Source organism: Myotis nattereri, assembly GCF_964212035.1.
Source record: "Myotis nattereri genome assembly, chromosome: 1".
NCBI classification, from domain to species: domain Eukaryota; kingdom Metazoa; phylum Chordata; class Mammalia; order Chiroptera; family Vespertilionidae; genus Myotis; species Myotis nattereri.
In genome coordinates this window covers 4231089-4251357 of record NC_138075.1, presented here as the reverse complement: position 1 = coordinate 4251357, position 20269 = coordinate 4231089, and the positions used below count along the sequence as shown (strand labels likewise).

The window sequence follows — 20269 nt, the reverse complement described above, 5'->3', positions numbered from 1 at the left end:
GCCCGGAGTCCCTGCAGGGGGCGCTGTCCCCAGGCACCAGGTGTGCACACAGCACCTGCCCTCACCCCCACCCCCACCCCCACCATGTGACCTCCCCCTTGGAAGGCCTCTTTCCTGAGAGGGAGGGGCCCCTGTTGGGGGGGAGGGCTGCGAGGAGCCCGGCAATGGATTCTGCGGGCCTCACCCTTGGCCAGGGAGAAGCAGCCACCCAGGATGGGGCTGCACACCCAGCAGCCACAGAGCTCAGAGGAACCCAGCGCACCCCTCCTGGGGCAGCAGACCCAGCGTAGGAAATGGGACACCCAGGAGGAAACTGAGAGAAATGGAGAAAAAACAAGGGTCGGCCGCTGCCCGGCTGTGGGAGGAAGGCTCGCTGCCGCCACACACGGCCTGGTCCCTGGGCAGCGGTGCGGCGTCAGGCAGGCCCCCGCCCCTCTGCGGGCTCACTGCCCCCCCTTTACATGGACTTGGGGTGGACAAGATACCAGACGGTCTCGGGGGCTGCATCCCGTTAATCCACAGCCTCAGCTGAGAACTGCGTGTGAGCGGAAGGGTCTGGAGACAGGCGCCCATGGAAGCGCCCAGGCCCTGCCTGCGGACTCCGTTCTCCCCGCTCTGCAGAGATGCCAGGCCGTGTTCACCCGGTGCTGCACGGAGCCCTGGCACACACCACTCAGCTCACATCCTTCGGCAAGACCTCGGCCCCGTGCCGCACTCACGGGGAAGCAACTGGGCCACCCACGCAGCCTGGCCGTGGGCTGGGGAGAAGTAGCGCCCGGATTCAGGGTGACAGTTAGCAGCTCCCACCCGAGAGAGTGTTGGCAGACACCTGCCAGAGTCCCCCACCCATCGGCTGGCGTCTGCCACGGTGTGCCCACTGTGCCAACCCCGTGCGAGGGGCTGGGCACACAGAGAGGAGCGGAGTGTGGCAGGCAGGGCCCAGGGTGGGCAGAGAGTGGTGCTGTATGCACCCTGCACTCACCTGGCTGCAGCTCTCAGGTCCAGAGACGCTGCGTCTGCGCCAACCACAGCGAGGCCAGGGCCCCCTGACCACCCCCACAGCCCCCCACGGCCGCAGAGAGGGGCTCGGCAGGGGTATCCGCGTGACGGCCCCCGGAACGGGGACTCCACACAGCACGCCACGCCACGGGAACCCTCCGAACGAGGCTGCTTCAGGCCGGGCGCTGCTGCCGCCATCCACACCCTCCCTGCAGCCAGACCTTCGCAGCACAGGTTGCCCGCCCCACCTGAGGCGCCCGGGGCGGCAGGCTGCTCTCAGACGCCTGAGCTCCAGGGCGGGGCGAGGACAGGCAGCTCACACTGGGCAGGGCCCCGCTGCTTCAGGTGGGCCTCGGGGGTTCATCACAAATGCAGAGACCCAGCCGGAGACCCCCACACGGCTCAGCCCTGCAGGGTGTCAGCTCCATTCCACGGGGGCCACCTGGGTGTCTGGGGACAGTTTCACCAGCGATTCCCAGCCGTGCGCCACGAGGACTGTTAGAACGTGCAGCACCTGACCGTCCAGCGGCGGCCTGACCCATACTCCCGTAGGTCGTCAAACAAAAACCAACGACAGCCGATACCACAGCAGCCGTCCAGTGTGCCTGAGTGAGAATTACACCTGTATGTTTGTCAGAGCAGCAAAAATACATTTTTTGGTGTGCTGCAGGATTTTAGTCATTAGTTGGCATGTACATGAGATGCAAAAGGTTAAAAAAAATCGCTGATTTAGCCCACCCAGCATGGTTGAACGTCGACCTATGAACCAGGAGGTCACGGTTCGATTTTCGGTCAGGGCACATGCCCAGGTTGTGGGCTCGATCCCCAGTGGGGCGCGTGCAGGAGGTGGCGGATCAGTGATTCTCTCTCACCATTGATGTTTCTATCTATCTCCCTCTCTGAAATAAAATAAAAATATATATATATATTTTAAACTGCTGGTTTGCACACACACAAACAGAACATTTTGATGAGCATGACCGCGGCCAGTGGCCCTCAGGCGCACACCCTGTCCCTGTGCATGTGCCGCCTCCTGGACCTTCAGGGGCCGGGGACACTCTCCCTCCCTGCTTCCCGCTGCCTGGGGCCCACGCACACTGGGCTCCTGCGGGGCCACTCTGTCTCATTTGTCGGACAGACGCGAGGTAGGGTGTGTTCAACGTGAGCTCATTAGCAAGAACCGCACTGCCTCGTCCCCAAGGAGAGGACGTGCGACAAAATGGCATTTGTTTCACCAAAAGGAGATTTAGTGCAAGGAGGTGAGCCTTCCCCTCAAATCCTCAACCTCCCACTGGCCCTTTCACCAGCAATCACCACCACTGACCCGCTCGGGCTCTGCACCTGCCGCCGCCCTTCCCGTTCCTAACCCGCCCTTGCCCTGAGCTCAGAAGGCCGAACACCCATTGTGGCAAAACTGCCTCCTACTTGGAACTGAGAGCCCGAGCCCGTCTGTGTGCCAGGCGCTGTGCTAGACCACCTCACGCATCACGTCCGCAGGCTGCCCCTCGGGCCCCTAGCCCAGCCAGGCGTGGCCCGGGCCCAGGAGGGGAGCCCCAGGCCAGCCCTGGATGCAGTGCCAGTGGGGAGCTTTTCAAAGTACAGGTGCCCGGGCCCCCTCAGACCAGCTGCATCAGAATGCAAGGCGAGGGCCGGCGTCGGCGTTCCCTGTCCGCTCCCGCCCGGGAGCGTTCTCATCTCAGCCGGGTGAGAGCTCCGGCACACAGCACAGCCCGGGCACAGCTGCAAGTCGCGCCCTGCTTTCTTAACTGTGCACCTACTGTGCGCCTGGCACTCTGCCGGCTGCTGGAGGAGCCTGGGGTCGGTCAGCCCCTCTCCTCGGGGAGCATGCAGCAGCTTCGGGAACCAGGGCCACACACAGGGCTGAGGACAGGTGGAACCCTCGGAGCTGTAAGGAGTCAGCCCAGGATGGCCCCTTCCCTGCTGGCCCCGGGCCCCTTCCCATTCTTCTTTGCAGCAATCTTTTCTTAAAGGGCCACAGAACTAATATTTTCTGATGTGCCAGCCCCCACAGCCACCCAGTTTGCCCCAGGTCTGTCTCCTAAGACCCTGACTCCCATGCTTCCCAGGATGCCTTCTGTGCTAGAACAGGACAGACTGCCCCTGTCCAAGCCCTCGTTGCCTCCTGCCCCTTCTTCTGTCCCTGGGCCTCCTGGGTCTCCTCTAGCCCTTGGCAGAAGGCCATAACAGAACTCTCTAGAGCAGCGGTTCTCAACCTGTGGGTCGCGACCCCTTTGGTGGTCGAACGACCCTTTCACAGGCGTCGCCTGAGACCATCCTGCATATCAGATATTTACATGGTGATTCATAACAGTAGCAACATGACAGCTATGAAGTAGCAATGAAAATAATTTTATGGTTGGGGGGTCACCACAACATGAGGAGCTGTAATTAAAGGGCCAGAAGGTTGAGAACCACTGCTCTAGAGGGCCCCCGCTCCCCTCTCTGGTCCCACCGCATGGGCCACAGTCCGCAGACCTGGCAGAGCTGGCGCAGAACGCATCTTCCGGCTGTCACACGTTTTCCCAGGCGGCGCCTTCCTGGCCCACACCCACCGCCCTTTCCGATGAGCTGCTCCCACTGGGGCCGCATCACCTCCAACCCGGCGGCCCGAGAGTGAGGCGCCGTCTTCCACTATGGTCTGTTCTGGAACCGAGTCCGCCGCCTCCTCCGGAGCCACCTCCCAGATTACAACAGGGCTGGCATTTCTCGAGTGCACGGATTAATTCAGCCACATGACCTCATCCTCCCGCAGCAGCCCGGCAGGATGCTTAGAAAGGGAGGAGACTCGCCCAGGGCATCCCGGGGTCGCCACGCACCAGCCACAAGGCGGCCGCGTCTCCATGCACCTGAGACAGTGCTGGCTGGAGGCAAGACAGAGGTGGCCAGAGGCCCCTGCCCCGGACATGTCCGCGATCTGGACGGGACGAGAACAAGATCAGCTCGCGTGTCTGAGCTCTGTGCCACCTCCCTCAACACAGCTGCCCAGGGTGGCCCTGGAGTCAGAGCGATGCCCCGACCGAGCGAGGCCCCAGGTGCTGCCTGGAGCCCCAAGAAAGGATGTCACGGCCGCCAGCGGCAGCCTGCTCCCCAGAACACGTGATGTGCCCAAGCCGCCACCCACTCGCTGCACCTGGGCATTGGCAGAAGCCCAAACTGATGCCACGGCGAGCAGCACAGCCTGTCCCCACAGCTCCGAGCTGCAGCAGCTGACATCCTGGCAGAGGAGTGGAGGACACAGGGGCCACTGGGGGCAGGGGCAGGGACAGGTGAGACTCCATGGCCGACAGCGCTGAGGACCCATAAGCCTCTGACTGAGGGACTGGCCATGACGGAGCCGCCCCTGCCCCGAATCTCTTGTGTAATGGGGTGAACTGTGTTCCCCTAAAAGATATGTTCTAGTCCTCACCACTGGTACCTGCAGCTTTCTCTGAGTCTGTACAGATGTCATCGAGTTAAGACGAGGCCATACTGGATTAGGGTGGCCCCAAATCCAAGGACTGGTGTCCTTATAAGAGAACAGAGCAGGGGGTTGGGGACAGAGACACAGGAGGCACGCAGGGAGAAGCCACGTAACGACAGGCAGAGACGGGGGGATGCAGCCACAAGCCGAGGAGCGCCGAGGGTTGCCAGCTGTGCCGCGCCAGCACGGCCATGGGTGAGCCTGCGGGAGGGGGGGCGGGCAGTGAAGGATTAGAAAAGACAGACAAGCCGAAACCGGTTTGGCTCAGTGGATAGAGCGTCGGCCTGCGGACTGAAAGGTCCCGGGTTCGATTCCGGTCAAGGGCATGTACCTTGGTTGCGGGCACATCCCCAGTGGGAGATGTGCAGGAGGCAGCTGATCAATGTTTCTCTCTCATCGATGTTTCTAACTCTCTATCTCTCTCCCTTCCTCTCTGTAAAAAATCAATAAAATAAAAAAAAAAAAAAAAAAGACAGACAAGAGAAGGAAGCTGGGACTGGACGGGATGCTGCTTCTCTGATGGAGAGACAGCGCCACAGCCCACAAGCCGAGTCTTTATTTTACAGCCCGAGTCCAGGAGGCAAAGTAAGGGCTGGTCACGATGTCTACAACGTTCCCTCGGGTTTCGAATCCACACAATTGCATGCACCTGATCAAGCTTTGTTTCCTTGCTGCACCCCTGCAGCCCGTACCACTCAGCCACAGCCATGTGGGACCACAGGTTCGGACCATAAGGTCAAGCTTACAAGTGTAGCTCATTAGTTCGAGGCTTGAACCTGTCCAAACACTGTAGTCGCTCTCCACAGCCAGCCACCCTCAGAAACTGGAAGGGGCGAGACAGGATCCCACCCCAGAACCTCCCGAGGGAGCAGGGCCCTGCCGACTTGATTTTGGCCTCCTGGCCTCCAGAGTACGTCTTTGCTGTGGCCTCATGGCACCAAGCAAGGACACACGACGACAGCCAAGACCAGCATCCCCCTCACCTGTGTGGGTTGTGCCAAATGGGGCTGGGAACTTGGCACGAACTCCTTGGGGTGAGAATTTGGCAGCAGAGGGACTCACATTCCCATCCACCTACATGACCCGGGCGGGGCTCCCCAGGCAGCCTGAGCCTCTTCCTCACCTGTCATTTGGGCCGTGAAGCCCCGCCCCCCTCCCCAGAGGGCGGCCCCCCTGGCTGGGCAGCTGAAGGACTTTCTGAAGGGGATGAGGGTGAGAGTCGTTCTAAAAGCCTGGGATCTTCTCCGAGACCGGAATCAGCATTCCAAGTCGCGGTCACGCTCGCGGCCGCCCCGGGCGGTGGGGCCTTGGTGCGGCGACTCCCTGACCGAGATGCGTGCTCAGAAACCAGCCAGTGTGGGCGCATCTGCACAGGCCAGACATTCGCTCTGCTGAAAAGTGTCTGCCCGCACAGATGTCTAATTTGCAAATGTTGGTCCACCCTTCATGTTGGCAGGAGGGCTGTCTTTCTAAGTCACAGGCTGGGCCCCGCTGCTTCCCTGCACCCCAACCTTGCCTGGCTCCCCCTGCTCCCAGACTCCGTCTCGGCCTCTGGCCGATGCCCGCCGCCCTGTGCTTCCAGGCCTGGCTGAGCCAATGCCCCTCCCTCACAGACGGGACAATTGTTCATTCCGCAGTCAGCGCGCCCCTATCACGGGCTTGCCTCTGCCAGAGATGGAACGCCCACGTCCCTCACCAGAAAGAACCCTTTTTTAGGGCTCAACAACCTGGAATGAACCCCACCCTTCCCCTGGCTCTCTGTGCCACCTTGGACAGGGCCCAGTGCCTCCCTGCGCCTCCTGTCCTCTTCACAAGGTAGGGCTGTGATGGGGCCCCTAGGAGATTGGGGACTGGACTGTGCCAGGCAGGGCAGCTCTCCCTGCAGCCAGCCTGTGGCCACTGAGCCACTGGTGCCCACACACCCTGCGTCCCCAGTGTGGGCCCACATACCAGGTCGGGGCACCGACCAAAGCCCTAGTTGTCTTTGGCAAAATGAAAAGTCCAAGAATAATACACATGATTGTATATACATGTCAATTAATTAAACTTAATTAAATGGAACTTAAAGATAATTTATTTTTGAAAATCCTGGTCGTAAGGGCTTCCTATTTTTCTTAGTACGTATCCTATGGTGATGGTGACGGAGGGCAGGTTAAAATTTGACTCTCACCCTCCCTCAGGAAGCCCCTGGCTCTGCTCTGGTCTCCACGGGATGCTGATTTGGGGTCAGACACTGCTCGTTCCTGTGCGCGTTTCCTGTCTTTCTGCCCCTGAGTCCCACGAGGACATCCTGTTGGCACAGAGCGATTGCGGAATGATAAGTTTCTAGGTGGATGAGAGTTTGCGCATAAGCCGGTCAGAGGGTGTGTGTGGGATTCTTGCCGCCCCACATGCCAATCAGGGCGCACGCACGGCCTCCTCCAGCAGCAGCCGGGAGGAGAGAGAAGCCGGCCCCTGAGCCGCCGCCTCTGAAGGCTCCGGGAAATGAGCAGAGGACCTTCCAGGGCTCTGTGTGAGTGGAAACCAGATGGGCCAGTCTGGGCTCAGGTCCCTCAGCCAAGCTCGGCCCTTCCCTGCAGGCCCAGGGGAGAGAGGAGGCCCAGGACACGGGGACAGGCTGTTCCAGTTCCTGGACTGGCCCAGGGGACAGAGACAAGACCGGGTTCTGTGCAGGAGAGGAGGGTGGCCTGCGAAGGATGCAGAGTGAAGCAGTGTGGGCAGGGAGAGGGGAGAGGGAGGGAAGACGGGGAGGAGGGGGGAGGGAGGGAGGGAAGGGGAGGGGAGGGGAGAGGAAGGCAGGCCCCATGTCTCCATTAGCTGGCAGCAGGCACAGTGCCCAGGGCCCATGAAAATGTTTCCATTTCTTTTAAAATCAGAAAGAAAAAATATGAACTTTTACTTAGAAGAGACTTTTGATGCGTTTTCATGGAGGAAGTGGTCCCTGGAGGCCAAGTGCCCAAGGCCCCAGAAAGTGAGGCCCCGGCCCCAGTGAAGGGAAGGGAGGCCAGGGGAGGAAGCGGGGTGCAGAGGGGCAGCTATCCTGCGGCTGCATCAAAGTCCCCTTGAACGAAACACACAGACCCTGGGCTCACACAGCTGTGCTTGCTTCTTGGGGGGACCTCTGCCAGGTGAGGGGGAGCCCTGCACGGTGAGGGGGAGGGGTGCACGGTGAGGGGGAGGGGTGCAGGAGTTGACAGAGCTCGGGTTCCTGCAGCCAAGGTGCTCAGGACCTGACCGTCTGAGTCACACCCCCTCTGCTCCTGCTAACGCCCCCCTCGTCCCCGTCGTGCGATGCCCTACGCTCTGCGGTGGCGGAAAACATGCCGCACGTTGTTCACGCTCCTCTCGCCAACGCGGGCTCCCAGGCGGCGGCCTCAGTGACTTGCTTCCGCGGAACAGACATGCCGGGAGCGGGCCTTCCTGTTTTCTGAGGCTCGGCCACAAAAGGAGACACCGACACCTGCTCCCTGCTCCCTGCTCCCCTTTCCTTAGGACACAGACACGGAGCCACAGCGTGGGAAGGCCGGCAGGCCTGGCCCCCTGCCGGAGGGACCGCACGGAGATCCCGGGAGCCCCCGCTGGGCCCGCCTCCCCGTGCTCCCGGGCTGTGTGCACGTTCCCAGCCGGGTGCCAGGGGTGTGAGTGAGGAAGCCTTCCAGATGCTTCCAGCCCCGGCCACTTCTGACTGCGACCTCGTGGGAGGCCTCACCTAGAACCACCTCGCTGAGCCCAGCGGCCCCCGGAATCGAGAGCAAAATGAAGGATGACTAGGTAGAAAGCCACCATGTGGAGGTGTTTCATATGCACAATCAATAGTCTCTGTGCCTTAGTTTCCTCATCTGTAAAATGGGAATAACAGTGACTTTTTTATCAAGCTGTTGCTCAGATTAAATGAAAAAGTCGATGGCAAGGACTTCCGCCCAGAGTAAGCACCAAGGCGATAAAAGCTGTGGTTGCCATCAACTGTTCTTATGGCCAAAGCAGGGCTTGGAAACACGAGAGCAAACTGTCCAAGAATCACACAGTGAATCAGATGCGCCACGGTTTGACCCCGAGAACAGCTTCGAATAAAACACGCAGCCCCCCGGACGCGGCTGTGACAGCCACCAAAATCCCATGGAGTAAACGGCCTCTCCACCTGGGGGGCGCTGGGTCCCTCCCAGGGAAGCCAGAGGGACCGGGGTCAGGCGCTCACCATGTCTTCCCAGCAATCCCCACCGGCACCCACACGTTTTCCAAGCCGTTAGCATCCCACCTACCAAGGGTCGTTTTCATCGTCTGCTCTCCTCTTCCCCGCAGACACGAGTAAACAGGGGGTGGGACGGGGGGGGGTGGGGGGAGCTGTGACATTTGCCGGCAGGGAGATCACGTCTGCTCCGACCTGCAATAACGCAGGAGCCTCTCTGGATGGCTTATCAAACACACAGGCCCCCCAGGTTGGGATGTCATAACCTGGGGATGTTCGTCCAATCCCCACACGCGGCGCAGGGCTGTAACGGTGCATTTTATGAACGGGACCGGTAGGTGTATACCTGCCTGATAGAGCCTTGACTGTTTTACTGCTTTGAAGTGAGCCAGCAGGGCTGCTGGCAGCTTCTCACGCATTAAAGAGAACCCACTTACAGAGGCAAACATACAGCCAGGAGAGCCAGGTCCCTCCAGAGCAGCGGTTCTCACCCTTCCTAATGCCGCGACCCTTTAATACAGTTCCTCATGTTGTGACCCCCAACCATAAAATCATTTTCGTTGCTACTTCATAACTGTAATTTTGCTACTGTTATGAATCATAATGTAAATACCTGATATGCAGGATGTATTTTCATTGTTACAAATTGAACATAATTCAAGCACAGTGATTAATCACAAAAACAATAGGTAATTATATATGTGCTTTCCGATGGTCTTAGGCGATCCCTGTGAAAGGGTCGTTCGAACCCCAGAGGGGTCGCGACCCACAAGTTGAGAACCACTGCTCCAGAGGCTGGGCCAGGTTACCTTGCACCCTGCACCTTCATGGGCCTGAGAGCCTGGGCGCCCTTGGGCTAAGCGAGCTCTGTCCATGGTGCTGAGATCCAGGGACCCGGCAGTTCACAGGAGAGGCACCGATGGGGACGCCGAAGGGCAGTTTGGGCTAAATTCCAGGCACTACACGGAGCTCCGGGCACTACAGGGAGCTCTGGAAGCCAGGGTGGCAGGCTTTCCGGGGACAATTTATGGGGCTTTATGCTACCCAGGCCTCCAAGCAGGGCCCTCAGCCTCACCCCTCTCCATGTCTAGGTCCTGAGAACACGTTTGCGCCTACACTGCTCCCTCCTGGCATTAAGCAGCCACGAGAGCTTCAGCAACCAAACCAACGGCAAAGGGCCAGAGAGCGCATCCCAGGGGGTCAAGCCCAGCCCCCTCAGCTCCCGTGTCCCAGGACCCTGGCTCTGGGCTGGTTTCCGAGAGGAAAGGCAGCGGGGCAAAGAGAAAGCCACAGCCCCGTGGGTGGCTGGTGGCAAGGCGGTGCGTACGCCCTGTCCATCTCCACGGGGATGCCTGCCAGCACGGCCGCGGCCAGCTTCAGGGACCAGAACGCCTCCGGAGGATGTGATGCCCAGTTCCCAGCCCCCGGGTGACCTTGGCCAGTGGCTTCACCTCTCTGGGCCTCCTCCGTGTGTTGACCTAGAAAAGGGGCAGGCGAGAGAGGGGAGCTGCATGCCTTCCTCTGGCCCACATTCTGGGGCGGGAACTCTCCTGCAGGCACCGCTCTTCACACCGCCCCGGCTGCCTTGCTCTGGGCACGACTTGGCCGTCAGCCTGGCCTGGGAAGGCTCATCGCCAGGACAAATGCCCCAGAAGTGGCTCCATTTGCCCACTGGCCTGTGGAACAGGTCGGTCTCTCTCTCTCTCTCTCTCTCTCTCTCTCTCTCTCTCTCTCTTCCTGAGCAATGGGAGGGTGGAGGTCAAGGACGGAGGTGGCCTAACCACTAGTGACCCCGGGAGCACTCTTCCCCATGTCCCACGTGCCCCCCAGCTCTGCAGGAGTCACCCCCCGCCCCCAGCTTGTTGATTTCCAAGCAAATGGCCACACGCTCTGGTTCCCGACAGACACTGACCCCCTTTCCCGCCCATTAAGCCGGCGCTGGGGGCCGCGCAGGGAAGCCAGCCGGCGGGCGCGTGCCCCGGATTCTCCGCTGTGGATGTAGGTCTGGGAGCACCGCTCTGAGGCCAGGAGCAGCCCGCATGCGCTTGAAGAGGTGCCGGAGCCCCGCTCGGCGCATCAAGCTGGGGCACTGCCCGCTCCATTTCCTACTGGCCGGAGTCCACGGCGGCCCGGCAACAGGTGCCAGAGCCGCGCTGCCTCGCTCCCCGCCCGGGCCGGCGGGTCGGTGAAGCGGGGGTCTGGGCAGCAGCGCCCGGAGGAACACTCAGTGGGCACAGACCAGCGGAGCCAGCGCGACCGGCGAAACAGGACGGGAGTCACACCCAGACAGGCAAGCTCATCCCTCACAGCGCACCGTCTTCGACCTTTTACACATCTCCCCTGCCGTACAGAGGCTGCAGGGGACCACGGACAGGACCGTCTTTCTAGAACCCACACTCACTCCAACACCTCCCATGGCTCCCCATCCCCTGTAAGACCCCTTACCTGGCACTCACGACCCCTCCCGTGGGGGCAGGACGGACGCACCTGCGCTTCCCCAGCTGGATGCCGCAGCCAGGCACCACCTGCTCCCCCGGCCCCAGCGGTCCAGACACTGCATCTCTGCTTGACAAACTCCTTCCTCATCTCTCAAGGCTCAGGTCAGAGGCCTCCAACCTCCCCCTTCCACGCCCATCTTTCCCTCCTCTGCCTTCTTAGCTTCCACCCTAATTAGCGACAGGTAGTTACATAACACGCTGCCCCCGCCACCGGGAACATCTTGTTTACCGCCGTCACCCACACCACCCGGCCTGGCCTCTGGGTAGAGGCTGGGTCGCCGTCCACTGCAGCACCTGCAGCAAGGCTGATGCTCAGAGAGAAGACCGTCCTCCCTAAGGTTCGGGGAGGGGCATCCCCCACGGGCGGGACCCAGAGGGTGAGAAGTCCTCACGGCCTCTCTCAGGCCGATGCACTGCGGGGCGGGCTGGCTGTGAACTGCGCCATGTCCTGACCTCGTATCCCATCTACCACCTCCTTGTCATAGAGCTGCACCGATATGCCCTCGGCTGGCCTCAGCGGTGAAGCCTACCAGATGGTCCCTCTCTCCCTCCTACTCACCAGGAGGCCGAGAGTCTTAAGTGCCCTCTGCCTGGCCCAGGCCGCAGGAGGAACTGGCCAGAGCCCCTCTCCCTCATGGGGCCGGGAGAGGCCAGAGGACACTGTCCAGGCGCCACGGCTCCACCTGCATGGGAGCAAGAGCTGGAGCCAGAGACGAGGCCACCGACTCCCCAGAGGGGCACGTCTCCCGTGTCCTGAGGGGCTCGGGACGGTGCCTGGGCGTGGCTGGCGCTCTGCAGACGTCTGTGGAGGAAGAGAGAGGAGGGAGGGAGGGAGGACAGGGCCCCTGGATCACTGGCCGAAGGAACTGCGCAGCGAAAGGAGTGGGGGAGGGGTGGGGGGAGGTTCAGCTAGAGAGCATCGGCCGCCTGTCTGCGAGGGTGGTCCAGGCGGCGTGGGACAGAACGCAGCTCCTCGCCGCCCCACCCCCCCGCCCCCAGCACCTGCCTGGTCAGTTCCTGGGTCCCACGGAGCTCACGGATGGACGCCTGGCAGCCGTGTGGGATTAGGACCAGCACGAGGCCAGTGTGGCTCGCAGGGGGACGCAAGGGGCAGGTAGCGAAAAGGTGGTCAGAGCCAGGCCGGATGGTGCAGGCCCCGGGGCTTCCGAGGGGCCCTGCCCCTGCTCTTGGGGTTCAGGGAACTCGGGGAGCTCTGAGCAGAGGGTGGCCTTTTGGAAGGGCCCCTTCTCACTCCCACCGGAAAGCACACGGCAGAGGGGGCAGAGGGGAGCGAGAGTGGGTGGGGAGATGCGGGTGGCCTGGCTGGGAGTGGGGGTGCAGTGCCCGCCTGGAGGGGCCGCCTTCTCAGTGTTTTGGGGAAGGAAGGGCATCCGCAGCCTCCTGTGGGGACCGTGGTTCTCGGGTTTCAGGGATGAGAATGACCCGGAGGGTGAGAGAAGCACAGGTGCTTGTCCCCGCCCGAGGTTCCAAGTCTACGGGTCTGCACCAGGAGCCGGGAGCCTGTGTCAGTAAGCTCGCCGCACTCTCACGGACTCACACTAGGTCACCCTTGTCAAATGCTGCAGGGACCCCATTCCTGCACCTGACAGCCAGGGAGCCCGTCAGGGCGGGTGGGGGGGAGGAGGGGGCGCAGCTTGTCCCCTGGCACCCAGGTGAGAGGAGGGAGAAGGCCCGGTGATGAGCTGGGCGCCTGGCTCTCCCTGCTCCACCGCAGCAGCCAAGTCTGCGGGACCAGGAGCCGCAGCCGCCTTCTGTCCACACGGGGCCCAGTGCCCGGCGCCTAGAGCAGAGCTGGCAGCCCGCACATCCTTGTCAATCTGTTGACAACCAACCCCTGTGATGGGAGGCCGGTGGGAGTGGATCCCAGCGATGAGGCGGGACCGGGGGAGGCACAGCCGAGGGTGGAGGCAGCGCCTGCACAGGGAGACAGCCGCTCCCCGGCTGCTGGGGTGTCCCGGAGGTCGGAGGCAGCCAGCCCTCGCGTGGACGCGGCATCGGCAACCACAGGTTTCCCCGAGGCAACGGCGATCTTGTCGGTTGAACCGACTGAGGAAAGTCTCCACGTTCCCCCTTAGAAACCAGGTGCATCTTTCTGCTCCTACGTTCTGCACGGAGAACACGGTGCGGGCTCCCATGCCCACCTTGGGCCCGAACCTCACACAGCTGGGCTTGCTTTTCCAGAAGTCCACACACCGCTCTCTCAGCGGCCGGCGGGCACTGGTGCATCCGTTCGTCACAGAGCACTGGGCTCCTAAGGCGCTTTCACTTTCTCTAAAAAGACTTGCCGTTGCTCATTAAAAGGTGATCGTCAGCCTGGCCGGTTTGCTCGGTGGTTAGAGCGTCGGCCCACAAACCAAAAGGTTTGGGGTTCAGTTCCTAGTCCAGGGCACACACCTCCATTGCAGGCTTGACCCCTGGCCTGGCGCAGGCGGGAGGCAACCAATCAGTGTCTCTCTCACACTGACGTTTCTCTCTCCCACCACCTCCCTTCCACTCTATCTAAAAGCAATGGAAAAATGTCCTCTGGTGAGGATAAAAAAAGAGGTGCTTGTCAATATCACCCATTTTCTGTATCAAAAGGCATTAAAAATCTCTGGGGGGGGGGGTCACGTTCAAGGCCAATATGGACGCGAATGGTTTATCTGTGGCCGAATGGGAGGCGCGTGGTCAGGACCGCAGACCAGACGAGCATTTAGACTGAAAACCCGGGTCACGGAAAGCGAGGCATCGGGACGCTCTGCCTGCCGCATCGGATGGCACACGAGGCGCACTTCACAGTTGCAGCCGATGATCTCGAAACCGAGCGGCCTGGGAGCACTCCACCCACCTGACCCCCACCCGCCACCCGAGGCGTCAGTGCGCCCCCGCGGCAGCACTTCGCTTCGTCAAGTCCGAGACCCGCTTGCTGAGGGCTCGCAAGGTGTGAGCATCCAACGCCGGGTCCACCGCCATTACACATGTCAGAAGCCACACAGGAGGGCAGCACGGAGGCATCAAAAACCCCGCAATTCCCGACGCGGGAAACGGACATCCGTCACTTCTCCTCACCGTGTCCAGGTAACTGCTCGTCGCCCTTGCAAGTCAGAGGCGGGGGTCTCACTGCCTTCCTGCCGCCCAGCCCCACCCCGGGCCTCTGGTGGCCCCCTGTACGTTGTCTGCCATCCAGTTGCACACGTACTAGAAATCGGGCCCAGGGCTGAAGCGACTGCGCATCTGTTCTCTCTAGATCGGGGGCCAGAGGTGCAGACGCTCTAGGTTTCACTGGGACCCGCGGAGTTATTTCCGAGTCACCACATCAGAACACTGAGCTGGCTGCTGGGACACTGGGGTATTTTCAGAGATGACAGCTCACTCGCATTGGGTTTTCCAACTCATTCTGTCTGCTTTTCCTCATAATCACCCATCACAGAGCGCGAAGCTCCTGGCACATGAGGGCTTAGTAACCCGAGCCAGGTGGAGGGAGGGTCATGCTGCTTAAGGCATCACTCGCAGGTCGTGAGCAAGGCTGGCCTCGGGGCTGAAAGGTTGCAGGTTTGGTCCCTGACCCCGGTTGGGGCGCATGTGGGAGGCAACCAATGGATGTGTCTCTCTCACATCGATGTTTCTCTCTCCCTCGGCCTCCCCCTCCCTCCCTTCCTCCCTCCCTCCCTCCCTCCCACTCTCTCTAAAAAAATCAATGGAAAAAATATCCTGGGGTGAGGATTAGCAAAAAACACACATACACACGCACACAATCCAATGTCCTAACGGAAATCCCGGGGGATTCGGAAGTCTCTCGGTAGCCAAACCACCCCCAATATGTCACCCAAAAGCATCGCCCGTTTCCTCTGGGTGCCAAGGTATTACCCGGAAACTCGGGATGAAGGGCCCTCCCTGGTTGCCAGCGGCAGTGGAAACAAGGTGCCGGGGTGCCTGGAACCCCAGCAGAATGCATCCGAGATCGTGCGTGGTCCTGCCACTCGGAGATCACAGGAGTCTGGGCAGCCCACTCCCGCCCTCGGAGCTGGGCTCCTCCCCGAGAGCAGGGGCTGGTGCTCTCTGCTTGGCTGGTGGTGAGGGCAGATTTTAAGGGCCGAGGCTCCGTTCTCCCACTCTTCCTCTCTGCCGCCTCACCTGACAGCGGCCGCAGCTTTGCTATGAAGCTGCACCCCAGACCACAGACCTCCGGGCTCCAGCAGCTGCACAGAGAACCCAGCAAAACACCAGCGCCAAACGGGAGTTAGCACAGGCTCTAACGAAAGGGCTTTCCATTTCCCAAAAAACCGCAACCAGTCATTACAGGCTTCCCCTCCTTACCTTCCAGGAACAGCCTGAAACAGAGGCGGAAACTCCGGGTCCCCTGGACCGCGAGCCCGCCAGCCCACTGACCCACATTACATAACAGCTCTGGCGGCTCCTGCCTCACCGACCCTCGCGGGTCCCGGCTCATCCCGGCCCTCTCAGACGTGGGCTGCGACTCCCCGTGCGAGGACTTCCTGATGGGGACTCTGGGATGACCGCCTCTAAGGTAGAAGTTTCACTGTCACACCCCAGAGTCCCCACTTAGGGCGAGGCGTAGCCTCTCTAATCGTGACCTGCTCCTCCCTGTTTGTGTGCCTGTCTAATTGAAATGGTTACGTAACCTTACAGTACGGAGCATCCTGGCGCTATTAATAACCAGCTGCACCCACACTCCGAGGCCTCGTCCAGCTCTCGGTTGGAGGGGATCGCCTGGGGCTAACTTACACACATGCACGGAGACACAGAGACGCACACAAACCTACACGCACAGTGCATATGTGTACACTGAGACCCACGGAAGGGGAAAATCGTGTCCTCGGTCGCAAAGCCCGTGAACAGCAGTCAGAAACACATGCGGGCTTTCTGGCCCCGGAGGCTGCTATCTTCCCCGACACCCCCCACCGGTCCCAGGCAGATGGCTAACACAGGACACAGGGCGCAGCACCAGCCTGGACGCTCACGGGCCGGCTCACCAGCTCTGGCAAAGGAGTGTGCGACCTGGACTCCGAGTTAGAACGGAGCTGCTAACTGGCGGCACTTTGCTGTTTCTCTTCGTTTGCGATACAGACCCCGCCTGTCCTCCCCCGAGCCATCGAAGGCGCCTACAACTGGCTTCCACACAAGGCCTCCGTGTGGCGGGAGAGCGCGGCGCGTGAGCCCTGCAGGCAAAGCCGTATTGAAAAGGAGGATGGGTTCTCGCCTGCACATCTTTACGCCGGAGCCGAGTGGAGAATACATGGGAGAGCGCAGATTAATTATAAATGAAATTACAGGGCAGGGGGGATGCTCTCCTGCGCAATCCGGTTTGGGGTGTGAGTCGTAGTGTACATGACATAGAAACCATCCTTTCATAAGTACATTCTCCTTCAAAAGTAACTACAGGGAGACTGTGTCTCTGCCATCATTTCTATTCACAACCTCACCCGCGGGTCAGGAGGGGCTGAGAGGGGAACACGGCCACACAGGATGCCTCCCCTGCCATGCCCACACCCTCCGCGCTTGTCCAAAAGGAAAGCTTTCCTCTGCTTTTGTGAATTCCAGTCACAAAACCCACTGAGAGCTTAGTTTCTGGGGGAAAAGGTGAGACGTGTTCCTTTCATGTGGGATTCGGTAACAGTTAAAAGCTTCCTTAATCCACGTTTTTAAAAGACCTACCACAGCCCCACGAAGGGCCCATAGGTCAGGTTGATGTATTTAATTGTCACCAACAGGCACAGACTGAACACGCTGTGCCCACCCTCCTGGCCCCAGTCCCTCGGCCCCTGCCGAGGCCGGCTTCACCTCTCACTCGTATCACCAGCGAACGACAGAGGAGAGAGTCTGAGACCCACGTTCTCCACCTGCCCGAACTGCTGAAGCCCAGAAGGCCTGTTCGGCTGTGACGGGTTCTTTCTGGGAGGGGCAGGCCGGCTGGACAACTTGCTGATGCTTTGTACGGCCTCAGTCCTTAGAGACCAGCGTCCTCTTTCCAAATGAAACGCCGAACCTACTCCACAACCCAGCGAGGCACCCGGGGACCTTCCACAGCCCCCGCGCTTCAGCCCGATAAACACCCACCGAGCACCGTCCCGGCGGCACCTCCTCTGGGTGGGACCCGAACCTCGCAGCTCCCTCCCCACCGCAGCCTCCTCCGGGAAATCAGCAGCCCACTCGGTGCGGAGCCGTTAGTCCACGGACGTGTCCGCCCAGCGCCCACCCCAGCGCGGGCCGGCAGCCCAGCGTGGCCCACCCTGAGAGTCGCCCAGTTGGAGGCATCTGAGGGGTCATCGGGTCCGACTCTGCTCCTTGTCCTAACCAGACATCGAGGCCCCGCGCGGCTAAGCGGCTTTCCCTGCAACACCGACACCGCACACGTGTGCAGACAGCCCAGCCCGATACGTGGTGACTCAACCGATGAGGCCGGCCGCTCAGCCCGGGACCAAAGGGTTCTGCGCGGCTTCCCCCAGCAGGATCCACCTGAAGGCACTCAGCAACCCCTCCAAAGCTGCAGAACGCGGGGGGGGGGGGGCGGGGGGGACGGCAGGGGGGCACGCAGGAGGCCTCCCATCTCCATGAACAGCCCTGCCCTTTCCCTCTGGGCGATGGGAGGTCCTGCTGACCAGGAGTGTTGTCAAATGTGGACACAGATGAAATTCCCGACAGGGTGGACTCCTGCCGGTGGCCATCAAGTCACCATCTCCACGGCTCACACGGCCGGGGCAGAGGGCCTCGGTCAGCCCTCACCCGCTGAGGGTTCAGGACACAGGTCTAAGGCAGCATGTGCTGGGCACGCACCAGGCCAGGGGCCCACGGGAGGAAGCGAACACTGCCCTCCCACCCTATAGGTGGCCGGGGAGAAGCAGGGTCCCAGGAGACAGGACACAGGGAGCATGCTATCCTCCATCGCAAGGGACGCGGCCTCACACTCGGTCCACAGAAGGGGGGGTCGGCAGATGTGAGGGAGGGGTGGACGGAGACCGGGGCTCCCAGCCATTCCCTTCCTCTCAGCAGACGCTCCTCACACAAGTGTTTCCACACATGCGGTGCCTCCGGGAGGAAGCGGTGGGGAGAAGTGGGGCGGCGTGTTTGTGACAGAGGGGCCAGGTTGGGGAGCAGTAGAAAGGGAACCCCGGATCCGAGCCTGGTCTCCACTTCATGGCCTTGTGACCTTGATTAAGCCATTCAACCAATCTCTCTGGGCCTCAGTTTCCAAACCTGAGCCATGGAAGAAGGGAGCCTACTTCCTGGGGTGGTTTTGAGGCGCAGGGCCCAGCACAGCCCGGACCCCCATGACGGGGTCACTAGATCCCAGGCGTCTCGCACCCACCCCAGTGCACACACACACACACAGGAGTCTGAACCCGGGAGGCATGCACGCAGCCTCATCCAGACCAAACAGGTCTCCGCCTGCGCGGCCAGCCTGCCTCTGCTCCGATGGCGGAGGAAGCGCTGGGTCTAGGAGCCCAGCCGCTCAGCGCCGGGCGGGGTTTGGAGAAGGAAACCGAGGGGGGCCATCGGAAGCCCCGCCGGGGTTTCAGGCTCCGGTGGGAGCCGGGCAGGGGGCTCCGGGGCGGCCTCTGGCGGGGGAAGGGGCTTTGTTCCCGAGGCGCGGGGCCTGGCTTACCGAGCAGCGCATCCGGAGGCGGGCGGGGGGTGCGCGGGGCACGCAGGAGCCACAGCCCGGCGCTGGCCCGGGGCGCGGGAGCCGGGGGAAGGCGAGGGCGACGAGGAGGCGCGCGAGGAGGCTGCCGGCTCCCGCCTCATTCTCCCGGGCAGCGCCGGCCCGCTGGCTGCCGCCGGCTGGGGCTGGCCGCGGGGCGCGGGACCCGGAACGCGCGGCTCATGTCGCTGCGCGCGGACGGCGAGCTGGGCGCGAAGCCGGGTGGTCTCCGGGCGGCGCCCCCGGGCTCCTCATGCCCCGCGCGGGGGCTCGGCGGGAGGACCTCGTGGAGGCAGCGCGGAGGGAGAGAGAGAGAGAGAGAGAGAGAGAGAGAGAGAGAGAGAGAGAGACCGTGAGAGCGCGCCGCGCAGCGACCCGCGGGGCCGGGGAGGCCGGGCACCCGGCGGGACCGCGCCGCCCCACCCACCGCGCCGGGCGCGCCCAGGAGGCGCTGAGCCCAGAAACTTTAGCGCGTGTCCGGTCCCGCGGCCGCAGCCCTGGCCTCAGAGCGCAGCTCACCGGCCGCCAGAGCCGTGCGCACCGGCGGGGAGGAGGGCGGGGTGGCGGCGTCCGGTCCCTGCGAGGGAGGGGCTCCCGGCGGCGCGGCGGCGGTCACCGGGGCGGGGGGCGGGGGGGGGGCACCCGGGCAGGGGCTGCGCGCCGCGAGGTCTGCAGTCCGGGGGGGAGGGGTCCGCGTCCCCCGCGCCCGCCCCGCGGCGCCGCAGCTGCTGACGCTGCGCGGGCTTCCCCAGCGCCGGGTCTGCGGAGCCAGCCGTTACCTAGCGACCCGCGCCGGGAGCCACGCTGATGCGCGAGGAATGGGGCTGCGGCAGCCGAGGGCGGGGAGGGGAGCTCGCGGGCGGAGGGGCGGCGACTGCGCTGAGCTCCTCCCTCCGCCGCGCTGGGGAGCACCCCCGCCCCCCCAAAGACATGGCCTCAGCCTGGCCCGGGAGGATGGGGTCCCGCGCTGGGCGGGGGCGGGTGTGGGAGGCACGAAGATGCTTCTGCCCCTGACGGGGGTGCAGCAGCAGGTGGCGGCGGCGTGGCCCGCGGAGGGCCTGCGCCCACAGGCAGGGGAGCAGGGGATGGGCCCGGCCTCGGCGGGGGCGCAGGGAAGGTGGCTGTGTGTGTGTGTGTGTGTGTGTGTGTGTGTGTGTGTGTGTGTGAGAGAGAGAGAGAGAGAGAGAGAGAGAGAGAGAGAGAGAGAGAGAGAGATGCTCCCACCCACGTGGCGCACAGGGGGACCAGAGGACGCAGGTGAGGGAGGGTCGCCGCCTCTGGTTCTCCCTCCCTCCTTCCGGGCACGTTGCTCCCGCGCTGGGTGTCTCTTCATCAGGGAGCACAGGTCGCTCAGCCCGGGCTCCGGCTCCCAGCTTCCCTACCTCCCTGGCGACTAGGGCAGCGGTGTGGTGATCACCTCCCCCCGCCACAGCCCCGTGGCGGCT

At 62.3% G+C, this 20269-nt stretch overlaps 1 protein-coding gene across 2 annotated transcripts in view; it reads right to left on the bottom strand.

Annotated features, from left to right (window-relative positions):
- The window catches only part of TUNAR (transmembrane neural differentiation associated intracellular calcium regulator), a 34942-nt gene extending 15556 nt beyond the window's left edge, over positions 1-19386 (bottom strand). Inside the window, exon 1 of one of the 2 annotated variants that reach the window (XM_081102179.1) lies at positions 18789-19386. In XM_081102179.1, the coding sequence (XP_080958305.1) occupies positions 18789-18800 (12 nt within the window). In that variant the 5' untranslated portion in view covers positions 18801-19386. Of the gene's footprint in view, positions 1-15481; positions 15621-18788 lie in introns of those variants that run through there. The other variant, XM_081102178.1, reaches the window with a different exon arrangement.
- Positions 19387-20269: the final 883 nt, after the last annotated feature.